Consider the following 20,447-nt stretch of genomic DNA (forward strand, 5'->3'; position numbering starts at 1 on the left):
AATAGTAATATTGTCGAGATTATTTTTATATTCCATATACCAACGTAAACTGCAGAGTCGTGCCAAATAATATTTCTACAAACTCTGTCGGTTTAAATAACCAGATAAGTTCCAAGAAGCCTCATCTGATTATTATAGTTATACAAACTAAGAAACATAACATTTAATATACATGGAGTATAACTCTTTGACACCATAAACAATTCTTAATTATACGTAATTATGGGGGATTTTACACGTTCAACTTTTCCCTGGAAAAGCAAAGAAAATAGACAAGTGATTCATTTATCTCTGAAACAGCAGGATGTACAGCAAATCAGGTTTCTTCAGCGATAATGAAATGTGAATAGAACGCAAGCAGCGAGCGTTTTTTACATTAAATTACGAATAATAGAAACAGAACAATTCCCGTGGTTCCGTTCCTGGCAACTCTTAGAATTCTGCGGTGTTCGCTTATTAATATCATTTTAACCGCACTTCTCAATGCATGTGTAGCTTTACATGATATATAAACGCTTGTATTTTTGAAACGTTAGGCTATGCCGCAAGCGAGGACTTACCGATGAACTCGAAGGCCTCTTCGAAATACTGCTTGAGGTTCTGGTGTCCAGAGTCTGTGGCGGGTATCTGCTTGTACGTTATACCGCATTCTTCGTGGTAGCCTGGTAGTTGTGAGGTGACGTTCAATACGCAGGTGGTGCCGAGGCCTTGCAGGCAAGACAGATCAGCTGCATCTTTGCTGTTGCCCAGGTACAAAAAGGGTAAAACTTTCGATGCGGGATAGGAATCCACATCTGCCAAAGCGGGGCAAGAGGCCGACGACGGTAACCCCCGAGATGTCAGCCCGGAGACCAGCGTGTCTTCGCACAGCTCTTTGTGCTTGCGGTGGAACTCCCGGTGTCCCCCTGAAATAAACAGTGCCTGTTCAGAGATTTGCGGATTTTATTTGCTGTTAGACATAAAAATGACGTTAAACCGAGTTTTCAAGATTCTACTGATCTTTCGGATATTATAAACCATAATAGCAGCAAAAATGTTAACTGTCTTTCTAATATTTCGAATAATAATTCGAGTCAGTAAAATTTTAACTGTATTAACAAAATCAACACAAAAATCAATTTCTAAAACTAAAATTTTCCTGATCTTTTGAATGATACGAATTCAAAAGAATAGCAAAATTTTAATAGTCTTATATTAAGAGCTCAAAATCTATCATTTTACTGACCTTTCGGTTAATAATTGGAAGAAATGAGTTGTTGTTAGACATAAAAATGACGTTAAACCGAGTTTTCAAGATTTTACTGATCTTTCGGATATTATAAACCATAATAACACAAAAATGTTAACTGTCTTTCTAATATCAAAATCAAATCAGATCAAGTGAATAATAATTCGAAAGTCAGTAAAATTTTAACCGTATTAACAAAATCGAACACAAAAATCAATTTCTAGTACCAAAATTTTCCTGATCTTTTGAATGATACGAATTCAAAAGAATAGCAAAATTTTAATAGGCTCAAAATCTATTATTTTACTGACCTTTCGGTTAATAATTGGAAGAGACTTTAGCTGTGTATTTAATATCAAAGTATAGAACTCCCTCAACCTAATATGTATTAGAACTCCAACAGGTAGGTCTACACACTAGTGGTATTCAAGGAAAATACCTTGCTAGACTATTGATTTTTCAACAGATCAATGCAGTTCAGGATTTGCATGTTGTTTCTATGTACGAACAGCGTTATTTGTAACATTTCCAATTTTTCTGAGTGCGTAACAATTTGGGTGTTGTAAATAGCATATCGTTAATTATCAGATTGTTTGTTATTAATAACTTTTTACCATCACTATGCTGGTACTTAAATTCGTTGGTCATATTTTATTGGCCGTTTAGGGACAAGTACTTTATTTGCTTTATACCTGCGTAATATTTTAATTAATGACAAATACACTTCAATTTTTATCGAATATTTCATAGATATGTGATGATTCAGATAAATTGTGAATTATTTTAAACGGAATGATTGGCTGCTAGCCTTGACACACGGCTCCACAAAAATTGGGTTAAAAAATATAGATTTATAACACAATTTTTCTAAATAGAAATTTAAAGAGGTTACGTGCTCTAAATGTACATTAGTTTACGATATTCAAATGGCATTCAAATGAATTATTCGTATCAACTGTGATTAACACCAGAAGGGTATAGGAATTTTAAATAAACCATTCTGCATTACTAAACAGGCCTGAGTCACCTCCTTTTAAACTAGCGCAACTAATAACAGATTAAAATTATCCAAACATCGAATTTGAATAGGCCTGTGCATCTGTGATTCATATACTGCACCAACCCTAATTATGTAAGGGATAAATTCAATGCTGTGTGTGTTTAAACGGGCATGAGTCATGTGTGCTCTAGATGAGGGCATACTTGTTAAAAAAAAGAACTGTTCTGGTGGTGAGATCTGCAATAGGTAATGGGGCGGTGACTAATAGAGGGTAGGGGATTACATTCTACCATTATCTGCTCCTTACACTCTACGGAAGAGTAATTGAAAAACATCAAGTGATGAGTCACTTTCTTAAAGGAGTTTTCTGGTAGTGGCTGATGCCGTTGTAGCCACAAAACTACAATAAACAGTGATGAGTTTAGAGATACTTTTTAATTGTAATTACGAGACGCCTAAGAAATTCGTGAACATCGAATGAACTGAACTGTTTGGAATTTTTAGTTGTGGAAAGTTTTGTGTTACTTGTCATAAATGAGACTACAATTTATGTTATGGTAATAACATTTCGGAATTATTAAAAACGGATTGATATTATGCAGTCGATTATACGTTATAGTCGTTATATTATTATACACATGTTTATGAAAACTTTTCTATGAAAATAACTATTCATGACTTAGGTATGTATTTTGTTTCCCAAAGACTAAGTAAACAAATTTTACGCCAAGTATTTGTAACGTCTAAATAGGCAAATATTTTGATACTTTCTTTTGGGTTAAAAACACGTTTTTCTACATTTTTCAGTAGTTAGGTGTATGGCTATATATTTTTTTGTAGCAACAAGGTGATTTTTATCGTAGTTGCTCAAGTTACAAAGGCTTTATCATGTTGTTTAAACCTGTTTAGAGACAGTTACATGCTATCTATAATTGCAAAATAAATTTTCATATCTGTAATACCTATGAATCAGAAGTTTATCTGTCAGAGTAGAGAGGCATACGTTTTTGAAAAAAAATTGAAACGTCAGCAACAGAAACCGTAGAAGTTATAATGGAAATATTTCTGGGCCCTACATGCAATGTTCACGTGAACGACTTTCCATAAATATTTTATTCATAAAATGTTTGAATACAATCAGAATTTAGCAAACTTATGAGGCTAAAAAAAAATTTTAAATTTTAAATGAGGCAGGATATTTAACTTTTAAATTTTTTAAAAATACAATAAAACTTCTTTTACATATAACTCGGAAAGATCAATTACTTCTATTACTGTGTTAGATGCCTGTTAGATTTAAAGTTAAACTGCATCTCAATCTGAAGAAGCCACGTGGTACAGGTTATGTTTACAAAATTTTGGCATCAAGTGTGGGCCGTAAAAACATTTTTTTACGTAGAAAAATGCGTTTAGCTTAATTAAATTAAAAACGATACATTTAACTGAGGTTCTGCAAAAGTAGACTTGAAAATTTTAAAGTTACTAGCCTGAAACTTACTGTTTTGTTGGACGGGGACGAACCGCAGCACCAGGCACGAACTGGGCCTTTTAATCCTCATGTCCTTTTGTGAAATGTACGCAAATGCACAAAGAAAAACGAATAAAACAACCAACAAACTAACACAGATCACTACACCGAGTTATCCCTTGCAATATTGTGGCGTGGAATGAATTGTGTACAACAGAATAACACGGTCACTACAGCTGTGGTGGGGGGAATCAGTGAATCACTCAAATGTGTCCGCTTGATGTTTATGTCCTGCGTCATATTGTCTGAAGGACGCGACGAAATCCCCTTGCAAAAACAGTACAATTCCTTGTTTATCGGCTTAATTGTACTACTAATTGGATGATTTTTCAAAATATATGACTAATAACGATCCTTGCATCGTTCCGTGTGATTTTCTGCGGGCAAATTTTCCGATTTTCAAATTACTAATGTATTAAGTAGTTAATTTCGAGTCATAGCCGGTCTTCCACGTGTGGATTTTTATATCCAGTGTAATTATATCAAAATGCAGTTACTAATATGGTTACTAGTAAAATTAATTCGCGAGAAAGATGACAGTCGTAATACTTATACGCACATACATATTTTCACAATTAATAATTCAACATGAACATTGTAACTTGTAACATATGATGAAGCATAATTCCAAGGACTGTGTGCATCAGCTAGGGCGAGACATATGTCTTTAAGACAGTTACCTGGAGTCCGCCAAATTAACACATTTTTTGTTCTTGAGATAATTATACTAACGTATAATATATAGCTGTAGAGCAATAACGGAAATTTAGTATTTGCGAGATGGCAGTACCTTTTCAGTTTCGCATAATTAATATTTAGACTCACCTGCTTAGACAGTGTATTTTTCTATCGCTACCCGGTAATCATTAAAATTCTCTAAGCATTTTCACATTCCCTGGTATTTTGTAATGGGTGTAACATGTGTAGATGGTTTTCAAATGTATCACCTATGATTAATCTCACACGATGTTCTCATAAAAATTTAAGGATTTGGCCGTTACTGCTACCATAAATCGCCAAATTGCCTTGAGATTGTTATAGTGTTTTATTTTTAATTTTCAGTTTTCGATAATTTCTACATGTTCGAGCTGTACACATTTTTAACAGTTTGATACAGTTTCTTTTTTGTCTCTATCCTCTATCGTAAAATATGTTAAAAAAAAGCTAAATAAAAATTAAAAACAGTATACTGGTTTGACTTACAAAGATGGCAATGGTTGCAGAATCGCAAATTTGTTTCTGTAAACATATGGAGTGTAAATGTGTATAATACATTAATGAGTATGTAAAATAAAACTATACGTTTTTAGAAAGTAAAGTGAAAGTTAGACACATTTTAGATGATTCTTACGAGTTTTTTAATCTTATTTTAAATGACGAAATTGCCAAAAATATATTTTCTTCTATACTTATTTCATAAAAATACTACACTTTCGATTTTAAGTTTATTAATTTTTCAAATAAACAGGGCGTTTATTTTAGGGGGTGGTTGCCGAAGTTATTTTGTGCAAAAAAGTTCATATAAACGTAGGTCGAAATATGCCTCGTTTCCGTGATACAGTGTTTAAATTTAAATTTTTTTATTTATTTTTATTAATTATTTCAGATTTTAAAGATATTGACTCGAAATATGAAAAACGCTTTGGGATAAATGTGTAATTTTTGGGGCGATCCGAGTATTTTTACTTGCACCTTTAAATAAAAGATCCTACAATAAAATGTTTTATTTTTTTCCTCAAAAACGGTGTATCCTACGAAAAGAATTGAAGAGACCAATTTCATTCAGATTGATGGCGGATTTCTAAATAAATATCAAAACGGGAAAAAGTCAGTGGCGAACCATTTTTTTAATTAAAAAAGATTGTGGCATTCTCGCACGAACGCCACTGGTGCAAGTAGAAATATTCGGATCACCCCAAAAAATGCACATTTATCCCCCCAAAACGTTTTTCAAATTTCGGATCAATATCTTTAAAACTCTTAGAAATAATTAATAAAAATAAATAAAAAATTAAAATTTAAACACTATCTGTAGAAAAATTTGCCACCGATACCCTGTATCTCCGCCACTGGAGCATGTAAATTTAAGGATAAGTCCTCAGATTTTGGACAATGTTTACATAAAAACGTGCCCAATTTCAAATTATTTCACTTACTAGTTTTCAAATTATTAAAAAAAAATAAAAATATTTTTTGAAGTTTAACACCCTGTATCTTTTTAACGAAGCGTCCTAGATAAAAACCTTATAGGAAAGACACCCCTTAAAATTCACCAAAGAATACGAAGTTTCATTTTTGGCCACCATTTGTGAATGACCCTGTATATAAGCATGACTAAATGTATTTGTTTATATTGTTGTCAAAATTAGTATTTGCCCTGTAGATTTCAGTTATTGAAGTTAATAAATACATTAGCCAAATAAGATTAAGTAATCCGGCTTGTTTACAATTTACGTTATGAAAATTTGTGCCTTGTAAATTACAATAATAAGATTTGCGTACGTTACGCTGGAAATTTTATTCTGGATAACAGATAGGTAGGAACTTTAAGCGCCAGATAATACATTTTCGGAATGACTAAATGTAAATAAAGTTCGCAGTGTAAACATTTGAGTCATCCTTTCTCGTTTTATGTCATTTTCTATCCCTACGCTGCGTATAACACGAGCATTCTTCGTTTGTAAGCCGTTTCACAACCATTAGTAAACTTTTATTTCTCACAGCTTAACCGCAATTGAATCATTTTTCAAGCGAAATAATTATTTCACTGTTCAGGAAACCTAATCATCATAATGTGTAAAAATGTTGCTCACGTGGACTGACAAATTTAGTTCGTACTGGTGTGAAAGATGACTACAATTTACCTTCGAGGAAAACAGACAGTTTTATGCAGAATTTGTTTTTGGTTTAATGATTCATTCTCGAAAATATACTCATTAAACATCATAGGTCTTATCACTCCAGAAATTTATGTTGTATTCCATGATTCACGTAGAAATTAATACCATAAAACATATTTACTATAATCAAGAAACAAAAAATCTTTGTACTCGGATAGCGGGATTAAATACGATTTACTTGAAAATTGAAATCAAATAGTTTTTTCTATAATCCTTTATTTGCTGAACGGAATAGTAGACAATAGAAATGTCACGATTTACAGAAGGATAAATAAAGTTTGCATGTACATAACGCAAACTAAAATAAATTTTCTAGAAGCACATTCGTTAATATTTTAATTCTAAATGAATAATATTATTTCATGTGAAACAATGGCTGTAAGACAATAGTTTTACCAGTTGAAATAGATAATACTCAATGACAAACAAATGTTAGTCTCAGTCACAGAACTTATTTACTCTGTAATTTTATCGGGCTTGTTAAAAAGTGTATGTTTGAAATGAGTAATAATATTATATGTGCAGTCTCATAAAATGTTTTCTGTATCATGGCCATGTTTGATTAATCATACAACCGAGTTCATGTTTTTGAAAAAAAAAAAACGCGTTTTTGTGATTTGCAATCTTAAAATGCCACAGATTTTGCCTCATCTTGCGTAGTACACGTACTTGTAAAGCGGAAACTTTCCCTTCCACATATTTTATTATGAATCAGTCTATTTAGATTATGCACGACAAGTTATGAATATGCAACAGTAATTGTTTAAATCATTAAGTAACTAGTGATCCATTATTCACAGCGCTATTAAAACATATGATAAAAACTCGATAAGATCTGGACACTAACCAGAAGATAAATCCGTTCGAGATAGAAAATGATTCACTAATTAAAAGGATGATTTCGGCGAGAGGTAACAGAAGTAATAACTAGAGACAAAGACGTTTCCGTGCAATAAAAATTATTGTACAACGAAAGCAGATAATATCGGTTTTAAATTGCCCAGTTCATTATATTTCAAGTGGACAATCACATACACACGTGTACGTATATATATCTTCATCCTTTTTTGGAAGGGAAAATAGTCAGTGAGGTGACTCATCCGTGTGAGGTTGATTCACAAAAATTTCGAGATCTAACGTAGGGGCAATACTCGACTCAAAAACAACGGCGCGACGGTCAATGATCGGGTCGCTTGTGAGTTGTGATTTACATGAAAAACAAAAAATGAGTAATACTGTGATTTACATAAATCATACGCTCGATTTTAACACACTGTATAAAATTTGCTTAGCTAAGCAAGCTGCCTTTATATCACGTATGGGATATTTTTTTTAATTTTAATATAAAATCGGGACGAAACTCAGAATTCAGTACGGGGCGTCAGTTTCAACAAACGCTACTTTAAAATTACATTTTTAAATCGTGCATAACTCAGGAACCGGTTTTGAAACTATAATTTTTTCCCTAAATAATTTTTTACAACTCAACGTGTTTGTGACATTGTGAACTTTAGGAGATTTTAACTAAGCCGTAAAATATTTGTTAATATGCGTTATCAAGACATCAAGGATTATCTTGCCTAATAAAATGAAATAAACTAAACAGTAATAGTCCTTATTTATCACAAAAAGACGTTGTAATGAGTAGAATAATCTCGTATATGTTTTTTTTAATATCGGTGATTTTATGCATTACTTGTTTCCATATTTGGCGGTACTGACGATTACTCAAAATACCAACATTACCTCCTTAAGCAACGTAATATTAAACAGGATAACTAAATAAGTAAAAAATCACTCATGACTCAAAAATGCTCTTTGTGCAGGTTTGCGTCTGTTGGATTATTTTCTTGATAATACTTACCTTAGTACCATGACTCATTTGTTATCGTAAATTTATGTTCGCAATGGAATACTATTCCTACTATAGAAAACTGGTGCCATCCTCTGTGTTTTGACCTCTATTATGCATAATTTGCTACGAACGATGCATATTTTTGCTATAAACGGCGTCGAATTTTGTTTATATTTGTTACAACAAAGATAAGGCTTGCGCAAACTTACTCAAATGTCTCAAAAATGTCCAGTTGGAATAAATTTATACATTCCAATATCTATGCACACGTTTTACTTCCGATATTCATCATTGTAACCACAAATATTTCATTCCTTTGGCGTCACATTTAACGTTAAAAAGGAAATTATTGATAGTACGTCGGTTTTTACGTCTTCGTAGCTGCTTAAAGTTACCCTAACCTTTCGAAAATTTCATCAGGATTTTCCTGGACGTCGCCATTTTCCAGATTCCAATCCGATGACAAAGTTGGCTATGATAGTGCAGACGACCAACTTAACATTTATATGTAACAAATATACTATACCGGGTGATTCACAAATGGTAACCAAAAATGAAACATCGTATTCGTTGGTGGATTTTAACGAGACTTCCCTTTCCTATAAAGTTTTTATCTAGGACGCTTCGTTAAAAAGATACAGGGTGTTTTTCTTCAAAAAATATTATTAATTTTTTTAAATAATTTAAAAACTAGTAAGTGAAATAATTTGAAATTGGGCACATGTATTTATTTAAACATTGTCCAAAATCTGAGGGCTTTTCCTCAAATTTACATGCTCCAGTGGCGGAGGTACAGGGTATCTTTGGCATATTTTTCTAAATAAAATTGTACGCCACTGTTGTTGACGGTAACAATCATGATATTTCAGACTCGTCTTTCAATTTTCTACAAATTTCTACTCTCTTTTATATTTTTCGAAAAAAGCCTGATTTTCGAATAAAATTGGGAACACACTACGATATTTGAATATAATGCTTTTTAAAATTACATAGTGGGCTGCGATAGCAACTTTGACCTTCTGAGCGGTTAGAAGAAAGAATAAATAATGCTTTTCATCAGATTCAAGCAACAATAAATTTCGAACAAATTACATTTTACTAAAAAGGTGTCGCGCCTGTGTTCGTGGATATGGAGGCATTTTTGAGTATTTACTCAAATAAAATAATTAAAATGATGACTAATACATTAATTTCTTTATTCGAATAAATAACCGAATGATTAGTGTTTATGTCATTTAAGTAAAAGTTTTTTCAGTTAGTTTTTTAAGTTTTACTCGAAAGTCAAACTTTTTCCGAAAAACATAAGAGAGTAGTAATTTGTAGAAAATTGAAAGACGAATCCGAAAATATCATGATCGCTACCGTAAAGCAGTGGCGTACTATTTTATTTAGAAAAATATGCCACCGATACCCTGTATCGCCGCCACTGGGGCACGTAAATTTTATAAGAAGGCCTCAGATTTTGGACAATGTTTACATAAATACATGTGCCCAAATTCAAATTATTTCACTTAGTAGTAGGTATTTAAATTATTTTAAAAAATTAAAAATATTTTTCGAAGTTTAACACCCTGTATCTTTTTAACGAAGCGCCCTAGATAAAAACTCTATAGGAAAGACTACCCTTAAAACTCACCAAAGAATACGACGTTTCATTTCTGGTCACCATTTGTGAACCACCCTGTATAACAAACGGTGTTAGGGTTGCTGTGATGTTCGTACGTCGAAATTATAAACTTATATCTATTTTAAATTTTGTTATGAGCGAAATAAAAATTGTAATGTTTGCGGAGGAGCGACGATATTACACATTCTAGTGCTGGATTTCAAATGAGACATGAATCATTTCTGATGAATCGCTAACGGTTTATACATAGCTCTCAAATAAAAATAGATAATTCGTCTGTCAAAAATATCTTCGAAGAATTAACAAATGCATTAGCTCGTATAATTTGTTTACTAATTTTACCCGTCAGCATTTTTCGCAGTCCAAAATTTCTATGAGGTTTTTTTTAACTTATGTCGATTCGGATTTATTCAGAAGCTTCTACTGATGCTTCATGGGATCTGAATTATACCAATTATTAGTCGATTATTGTAATATGAAGCGATTATGGCCAACCTTGGAAATAAAATGTCAACAACTATCGATTGTGACAGTTCTGGAGAAATCAATTATTAATATATACTTAAATGAAAGAAAATCTTCTGCACGAGGCTTCTTATCTTACAAGTTTGTCAAATTGCAAAATTCAACTACATATTTCGTCAACCTTTGATAGTACACAATCATGAAAAAAAGAGAAAACACTTCTAGGCTATATTACTCATTCTACAGAGTGATAATACAAAAATTAACCACGACGTTGAATAAACAAAGTAATCCGCGATAATATTTTTGACACATAAACGTGTATATAATAATCGAATTTTAACCTTTGAAAACTGAATTTAAAATATCACCGGATTGATTTCTTCGCAAAGGTTAAAGGTAGAGGAGAAAATCGTTATTCGGTACCAGGTTGTTATGTGGAATCAAACAGTAACGTGCTATTTTTAGTGCAAAAAAAACTTGTATAATTCAAAATAGTGCTTGTAATGCAGTAGAGTAGAAAATGGGCTCCAGTTTTCCGAGAATTTCTCTATTATTGTATTTATTATAAATTGCCCCGTTTAATCGATTACCGGTATGTACGTAGAACGTAGTAGTATAACGATGCTTATTTTTACGCATACTTCACATTGTTGTAGGTAGAGTTATGTAAACCGAGGTATTATTAAAAATATTAAATTATTTCTTGGATACAACTATTTTCCTATGCGGCAAAAATCTATTAATTACTACACTCAATATTTTATTACACAGTGAAACAGGTTAAAAGCAGTGGCAACATTCAGGACTGTAATAAACTTGTAGCAACAATTAAGGGATAAAAAGAACGTCCCAAATTTTTAGGTGGTTTTGAAAAAAGCTGTAACTTGGCGAAAAATGATCGTAGAGCCATAAAAGAAAAACAAACTGAAGCTTTTTTTTCCAATTTTTCTCTACAACTTCAGCATGAGATAGAGTAAAAAAATTGTATATTACAGGGGCGTAACAGTTTTCAAAATACAGCTAGTATTAATATTGGGGAGTTTCATCACAACGTGACAACAGCGCTGCACAGCTGATGCACACCATATGTGCACGCGGTAAACTTGTCCTAAGGAAAAAATGTAAACAACTATTATTGTGAATCATTTAGTAAATTTCAAGGCAATAGATTTCCAGTTTTTAAATAAATAAATTAAATTTTACCTCGAATTTAGTAATTATGAATCTCTTAAAACAGGAACTTGCATTAATTGATTTTTCACAAAAGTGACAATTTCAATCATTCGGATCACAATTAAAGAAAAATATCCTTAGTCTGTTCATTATTTTTGTGAAGAGCTTTTTGAACAGCTCGAATTAAAGTGGATGAACCAAACTAAAATAGCTGACTGGTGGGATCGCCAAAAAAATATACTCAAGCCTTATGATTTCTCAAAACTGGTCAACGATAACAATTTTTGACTTTCAGATCCTGAAACTAGAAACTTCAAGGATCAATTTGCTTTTTTTATTGCCTTACGATCATTTTTCAAGTTGCAGCCTTTTGAATTGAAAATCACCTAGAAATTTAGTACCTAATTTTTGTGACTAGTTCATATTATTACATAATTTCACATTTTAGAAAAAATATTACAAACCGTTTGTTTTACTTGAAACTACGTATAGCAAGACATATTAAGTTCCTTACAAATGTCACGATATTTTTTGCTAGAAGGTCGCCAAGAGTGACACTCCACTTTGTCTATAATAAACCTGCACATTTGCTCCTTGCTGACGCTACTACGTACGCACGCTCTACTACGAATTTAGAGGCATACGTAATGCTTGTTTATGTTTTGCAATTCCTACTTGTGGCGTAGCGGATAGTAGATTGCAATAATTATTAGTTTTCATACCGATACACACATTTACCCAACGCTTCACGAAACTACAAAGGAAAATCGTTTCGAAACATGCGCAAATTATTTTATAAAATCGGTCTGCATTTATTAGGTACAATATTTCGTGCCGTACTAACACAAAAGCTCTAATTACGAATAGTGTTGACTTTTTATAAACAGTAGGTCTCAATAAAAAATGAGATCACCCTATACCGGTTTACGGTTATTTGCGTCAGTACTACATATCTGATTCAAAAATTCCATTATTGTTTTATTGTAAATTTAGCGAACAATTCTTATTGTCCTCCATTAGTATAAATTTTCCGTACAACTAAACTTCTTTTAACAGTGTTTACAACCACCAGGTGGTTGGTTATCTGGAGTAAAATGAAGTCCAGAGATTTCGGTCCCCGTGTGTTCGGTTTAAGTACACAAGGAAACCCAACCGCCGCGAAGATAGATTTCAGTTTTATCAAAGCGAAAACAGCTAAAATGTTAGTCATTCCGCTGAAGAGATCATTGATAAAAACAGAAACCGCTTCCTCAATTAAACTAACTAGATAAACTGTTTTTTTCTACGTTTTGATATAGGAGCTAATGAATGAATTTGATGTTAAAAATAATTATGAATTAGGTGGCACAATTAAATGCATCAAACGGAATTAAGTGTCACCCAGGCAGAAAAACATTGTTAAATAAGCATTATACTAATTTTTTTGTTGAGTCATCTCATTAATGGAACAGACACCGAGGCAGAAATGTTACAAGTGAATGAAATTTGATATTTATACAATTAGAAAATATTTTGTAAACAAAGTACATATAAAACTCGACACAGCGCATACCTTGCAATATTAAATAAAAAAATCTTTCCCAGTTCTCAGAATTACTGCATAAATTGAATTCTTGTTGGAATTAGGTGCACAAAACTTAAACCTTATCAATCATTTAACAGATAAAGCTATCACGAAGGCGGTTGGTGATCTCAAAAGGTTCAATTACTCAAAATTAAATATAAAGTGCTGTATCTGATTTTTTTACCGCACTTCTGATTTTTTAATGAATCTAAAAATAGATCTATTTATTAATGACCATGATTTTTAAGACAACTAATAAAAGCACTTCATTGTTTTTTATACATAAATTATTTAATACGACACTTATTTTATACTAAAAAAAATAAAATATAAAATACAAATCATGGTATAATAACACAAGTATTTGTGCTTATTCCTTTAAAGTGCCGTCCGATTTTTTACCATCCTTTTGACTTATGAATTAAACTAGAACTAAGTCTAATCAGGTCCTGATTTTTTTGCAATTATTGCTAGCTATACAGAACGCAATTTTTTATACCAAATTGCTTTCTACGAGACTGCACTGTTAAAACGGTGTCAAAATCACCAATTTTATTTACATTTTCGTATCACTATAACTTGATTTGTTTTGAATAATTTTTACTTTATACAGAGTGAATCACAAACGGTGACCAAAAATGAAACCCCGTATTCTTAAGGGGAGTCTATTATACAGGGTATTAGAAGTTCGACTGCCTTAATTTTAACAGACGATAGAATACATTTAATTAGAGCAAGAAAAATGTATGTCAACATTTCCGAGGGTTGTCTACTTAAACGTTTTAAGGAAAGTTACTGGAAATTCACCATTGAATTTGTCCCACCCCGTACATGAATTCGTCCACCCGGAAGAGCATCAGGTGAAATTTCGGAATTATCCAAATCCGCGCTCAGTCCCGTGTAGGCAATAACCCATTTTCAAAAATAATGCAGCAACCCCGGTCAGTTGGCAAACCGCCAGCAGAGTTCCTTTGCTTTGCACCGCCATTTATTTTGTTTATTTGCCCAGCGCTCTACGGCTGTGACTAAGACACTATATATGCGACTTGTCCGACTCTTATTATAGCATCGAAAAGTAATTGCGCTTTCTAATTTTGTGACACCAAGAGCTTTTTATAATACGGAACCTTTATATAGCGCTAAGCAGTGTACAGGGTGAACCGATTGACGGTTCAACTCGACGAGTTTAAAATTTAAGTAAAAGGGTTACCCCTGAAAAATATCTCCGCAAATATTTTTCGTTAAGATCAAGTTAAAAAATCGTGGGTTTAATTTGCCCGATTTAATTTTACTGATATTAACGCGTTTTTTGGCCCCGTGGTATATTAATCATCCTGATGCGATGCCAATTCAGTACAGTGATCTCTTTAAATGATCAAAACACTCATATTCGTCACACGTATATAAATAAGTTTGCTTTGTCTCTTTCTAAAGGCTCGAAATGCGGACATTGTTCTAAAACTACCTCATAAGTAAATTTCTTAGAAGAGAAATTAACTTCAGAGGTCGATGGAAGTTCACAGAAAATTATTTTAAAATCCTTGATTTGTCACGAAATTATATCTTCCATTGTTTTTAAGAACCACAATGGCAAGCGCGTTTTTTAATCCACCTAGTACAACATGCCACTGTTTACATTTAAAAAAACAATTTTAGTAACAATCCCACACAAAATATTTCTAGTTGCTTGGTGTGGTGTAAAAAATGGATTTTTGCGTCTAAAAATACAACGTCTCGTTCTAATAAAATCACATTGAACCATGCAAAATGCAGTGACAGATACACAGGATGTATTTCAAGGCAATGTCAAAGGCTGAAGTCGCTCGCGTTGAGATACATTTTACGTAAATTCATGAATCTTGATCTAACAGTTCAACTAAACATTTAAATTAGTTAACCAGTAGCCATGGGCGTAGCTACAATTTTTACTTGGGGTGGGCCCAGGAGACGGGCCCAAAAAAAAAAACTCGCTCGCAATTAGCGACTTACTTACCGATATCAAATTTGAATTCTAAAAATCAATCTGACTCTAAAAAAAGATCGGGCAACCGATTTACCAATATGGCAAAGATGATATTATGTAGTATTTTTTTTCTGGAGTGGGCCGTACACACCCCTGCTCCCCCCTACTGGCATAGGCGTAGCTATAGACTCTTTTAGTGTGACGTCACATATTTAGGCAACCCTCAACAAATGGTCATAGTTGAAATTGTACAGATCGAATCTGACCCTTTTTTTACTATTTACCTACATAGATTAAAATACATACACTAATGTGCTTAAAACATACAAAAAACGATACAAAAGAATGTTTTTAAATTTAAATAAAGTACAAATTTAACATTAGCCGTGTTATTCCTAATGCGCATGCTCGGGAAGAATAGCCTCATACGCAGGTGAGATCTTGTTGATTTGTCATTGTCATTGCTGTCATCTTCTTTTGTTTAATCTTGGCATTTTCTATTTCTACCAAGTATTTTTATTGTTTTTCTTGGTGATGTGTTGTGTCAGTCTGTTTATCGAGTGTTTTTTTCTTCAAGTGGTTTATTATAGACATATTCTTAACCAGAACCAAACTTTTCTTGAATGATATCCTGTTGCGATGCTACTTCGCTTACATGAAATTATCTTTAATGTGCATGCTCAGTAACATTGAAATAATTTTAATTCATTAATTACTATAAAAGTCAATATTCTAAAAAATTAAAAATATAAATTCTATAATTTTTTTTGTTACTTGGGATTTGAAACTTCTTAAATATTTCTAATTTGCCAGAATTTCGCGATATTTAAGGTCATGCCAAAGAAGATATTTTTTTGGCACTTACGTCCAAAGTACATAAGGTCGAAAAGCCACAAGTTTTTTTTCAAAATTCCATCTCAAATACAGTGTAATAAACATTAAAAAAAAACATTTGTCATTTTTTGGGAACGCTATTTCATTTCAGAAACTTACAAATTTCTACGGCAATTACTTTTTGATTTTTTTTATGATTAAATTTATTTAAAATTTTATTTGTAAAAAAATTCTAGAAATATTTATTGTAAAGCGAATACCTTGGTACTTATTTTCGACTTATTGACTTGTAAACTAAGTTAAAAAAAGTAATACCTCATCTTTCTCTTTCTTCTTTGAAACATAATTATGACTGAATTGAAAAAAAACTCCTGTAACCCAAATTTTATCAACCAACGTAAAACATCACACCCTGCATCTCCGTAGGGAAGCGTCCTATCAAAAATTGTTACAGGGCAAAACTTGATTATTTTCATCGGTAGAATACGCCATTAAAGTTTGGCAAAGCATATCATTTACACTCTGTATATATATTTTTTTAATTTCAACACGCTGTATATCGGAAACGAGTGGCTCTAGATTACAGTGAGTTAAAAAACACCCTATACATCTTTTAATATTTTGATATAGTTCATAACTTTGCCAGTGAACAACGAATAATATTATATGCGGTTCGGTTTCTTTGTCAAATTAATAAGTGAATTCTTTGAAATATGTTATTACTTGCTAAAAATATGCAATTAAAACAAGAAAGTATTATTTATTTAAATATATAAATTGACCGCGATGTATTTTCATAGATGATATCATTGTAGATACATAAGACTATCCATTAAAAGCATTACATAATGTTTAAAAATTAATAAGTAGTCAAATGTAATAAAAATATGACATTTACCGACAAAAAAAGTATTATTGTAAATCTGAAGCTGTTATATCTCAAAATGAGGATTTGTTTTACTTATTAAAATACCCTTGTGTCAAAATCAAAAGACCTAAATAATAAAGGTATAATTAAAAAAAAAATAAAACCATTCGCTACACAAAAATTTTATTTATAGATCTACTTTTCCTCAGTTTTCGTTCACTGACCGTCTTCGCACCATTGGCACTAATAATACCTAATTTTCTCAAGATGACTAAGACCGTCACTTTTATTTTTAAATGACCCGTATTTGGGCCAAAAGAAGAATCAATACACGGCGTACAAACATAAATAAATTGTTTATTTACTATATTCGCACGCACACGTTAATAAAGTAAAACAGTTTAGTAAACGAATTATATAAAAACGACAATAAGTATTTTTAAAACTCACGAAAATGAGTAAGTGACATAAATAGATGAAAACAAAGAAAACCGTGTGGTGCTGTGTCATTGCTTTTAAAATATAAATATAGGTATCATAAATTGCCGAACACGCACAAGTACAATAAATTTAATCGATATCTAGTTCCACTACGTTTGAAATTGTAAATACGGGAATGAAAGAAATTAAAATTGTTCCGAAATATTGTTAATCAAGGCGAAACAGGACACCTGTTCGCGTTTGCAGGCCTCAAAGTTAAAAGGAAATTGCCTTGTATCAAAAAACTATTAAAAAACCATTAACTTCACTTTTCGATAGCGTAAACGATTCTTAACCGTATTTGATTTTTTGAAGCGACGAAAGAACAAAACAAATCTTCATACAATTTTACTGAGTCTAATTTTGAATTGATTTAAAAAACAATAATAAAAATAAAACGACCCACGCTCTAAAATGATTCGACTGAAATGTAGATTCTAACAAAGAAACTATTCGAGTAAAGCCCACTCCAGTTTTACTGCCAAAATTTTGTGAAAAGTAAATGGCGTTTTAATTTCGAAAATTAGAAATTATGTTTAAAAATTTATTCTCGTTATCGTTTCTGTTCTAGCGACATATCCTTGCGGTTACGTAGTTTTCTATGAGCGAACATGTCATCATAGTTTTTCGTCTACGGGGAAAGGTCAGGGGGTCGAAGGCAAAAAGTAAAAGCTGACTCACCAATAAGCAGCGACGGTTCCTTGTGGTCGTCGACCAGGGACGTCAAAACAAGCAACAGCGGATGGCCTATGGTAATCCTCTCCTTGTCGCTCGTCGAGTCGTCGTATATAATCACTTCGCGGAAGGAGCGTTTTTTGAGTACTTCCTTGCCCTCTCGCGTTGTGGCGAGGTCGGCCAAGGTAGCCTTCCCCTGCTGCAGCCTCCTCCTGTTGAACCTATCCGAGCAGTTGACGTTGATCGCACCCGATATGTGGTTCATGTTGTAACTCATGAAGGGCCTGCAGTCCAGGAGGATGTAGGACTTAGGGCCGGGCCTCCTGTCTTCCATCTTCGCCTTGAGGGCGTCGTCGTCCATGGTTTTGACATTGTTCAGCACCCAGGTCCGCTGGAGGTTCGCACTTTCCGCGCAGGGGCTAGTCGGCAGGCTCACGCTGGCGGTCTCCAGTTTGAATCTTTTCGGCGGACTCAGAGACAGATGGGTGGTTGGTGTCTGGGGACCGGGCTCACTGATGCTCCTGTTCAAAGGAAGCTTTAGACCGTCCCGCGGCCGACTACTTTCGAGGCAAACTGACATGACGCTCCGGTATAACGTCACAATCTATATCTGGAAGAGCTGAGAAAAAACTTATATTAGTGCCAACATCATGTTTTCTTTCTTGGCTGCGTTCGTTTTATTTGGACTTCCCGCGTGAAACGCGGCTCTAGCCCCCCCCCCCCTCTGCCGGTGGACTCTTTACGCCCAAATTTGTTCTACGCGCTCAGCGATGCACGTTGTTTTATTCATAATCATAACTGACAGCCAATAGCAACTTATGCAAACTATTTTACGCTGAGACGCTAACCAGGCATTTTATTTAAATTTCTTTATTCGAAAAACCTCCCAACTTTTAAACATTACAGTCCTGCGCCTTTATTAAAATTTGGTAAAAATTTAAAAAAATAACAAATCAAGTTCAAATATTTTTTTGATTTGGAATTTTAGATATTTATTTTTTTTGTGGAAACGAGTTATTTACTCAGAAAAAGTGCGAGTTGCTTTCTTTGACATTAGTTCAAAAAAATTTAGCAAATAAAAAATAAATCAAAAACTTACATTTTTAAAAGTTTACATAAAATTTTAAAGAGAAGTTTATAGAAATTTATATCAGGCAATTCTGAGAGGTGTAGAACATCATAATATTATAGATCTTTGGTACAAAAATTGCTAATAAAATTCTTCAAAAATTGGAACAATACTGTCAAAAAATTATATCAGGATTTATAATTCTGTCGTACCTAGTTCAAAAATTTTTATAAAATAGACCCTAAGAACGCATATATTAAGTATTTGAAAACTATAACTTCCTTAAAACTGTAAATCCAAAACCTACGATTTTTTCAAAATTGCTTATCAGCAATTGTTTTATTTAATATAAAAAATACACTTCTTGCTAAAACATTAACCTGACATTTTATTTAATTTTTTCAATTCGATATTCTTTTAATTTTAAAAACTATAATCCTGTTGCCTCAAAAGTTGATAAAAACAAAAAAAAAACGTTAAGCTATATAAATGTTAAGTTCAAATATTTTTTATTACTTAATAAACCTTATGAACGCACATATGTATTATTATTTAGAATCGTAAACTTTCGTTACTATTTTATGTGTTAGTAGCCAATTCTTTAAATTTGATTAGCAATTGTTTTATTTAAAATTTAAAATTATTCACTACCTTTTGGTGTGGTCTAATAAGAATTTTTTTTGTGTAAATTCTCTTTTTTCGACATAAGTCAACAAAAATTTAATACTTAGATAAATCCCGAAATACATCAAAATTATCAGACATTTAAAATTATTCACTACCTTTTGGTGTGGTCTAATAAGAATTTTTTTTGTGTAAATTCTCTTTTTTCGACATAAGTCAACAAAAATTTAATACTTAGATAAATCCCGAAATACATGGGGCCTTTTTGAGGGGTGTTAATAGATTTTATATTAAAATTGGTGCCAAATTGGCCTGTTACAGTTTTCAAATGCTATTTACTAAAAATATTGCCGTTGGTTTTAACTTATCGGGACTGCCTGTATAGCTTTAAAAATAATTAAGTATTTTTTATGATTCGAAACACACGTTTATTCTACAGAAACTTGTTTTATGGTCTCTGGTTGAGAACATAATTAAAACTATATATCATTTATTAAATATTTACCCCATATAAAAGATTACGGTGTGTACTTTCTTCTACAGATATAAATGACAACACTAAATTTTGTATAAATTAAATAAAGGAACTTA

The 20,447-nt window shown here is 32.4% G+C and overlaps 1 protein-coding gene across 2 annotated transcripts in view; it reads right to left on the reverse strand.

Annotated features, from left to right (window-relative positions):
* Positions 1 to 20,447, reverse strand: part of LOC108916908 (dual specificity protein phosphatase 10) — a 28,293-nt gene that overhangs the window by 5,390 nt on the left and 2,456 nt on the right. For both annotated transcript variants that reach the window (XM_018723233.2, XM_018723234.2), the window contains exons 2-3: positions 18,170 to 18,782; positions 561 to 905 (exon numbers count right to left, since the gene is read on the reverse strand). In XM_018723233.2, coding sequence (XP_018578749.1) covers positions 561 to 905; positions 18,170 to 18,743 — 919 coding nt within the window. In that variant the 5' untranslated portion in view covers positions 18,744 to 18,782. The remainder of the gene's footprint in view (positions 1 to 560; positions 906 to 18,169; positions 18,783 to 20,447) is intronic.

This window comes from Anoplophora glabripennis, unplaced genomic scaffold (assembly GCF_000390285.2).
Source record: "Anoplophora glabripennis isolate ALB-LARVAE unplaced genomic scaffold, Agla_2.0 scaffold2, whole genome shotgun sequence".
Taxonomy (NCBI): Eukaryota; Metazoa; Arthropoda; class Insecta; order Coleoptera; family Cerambycidae; genus Anoplophora; species Anoplophora glabripennis.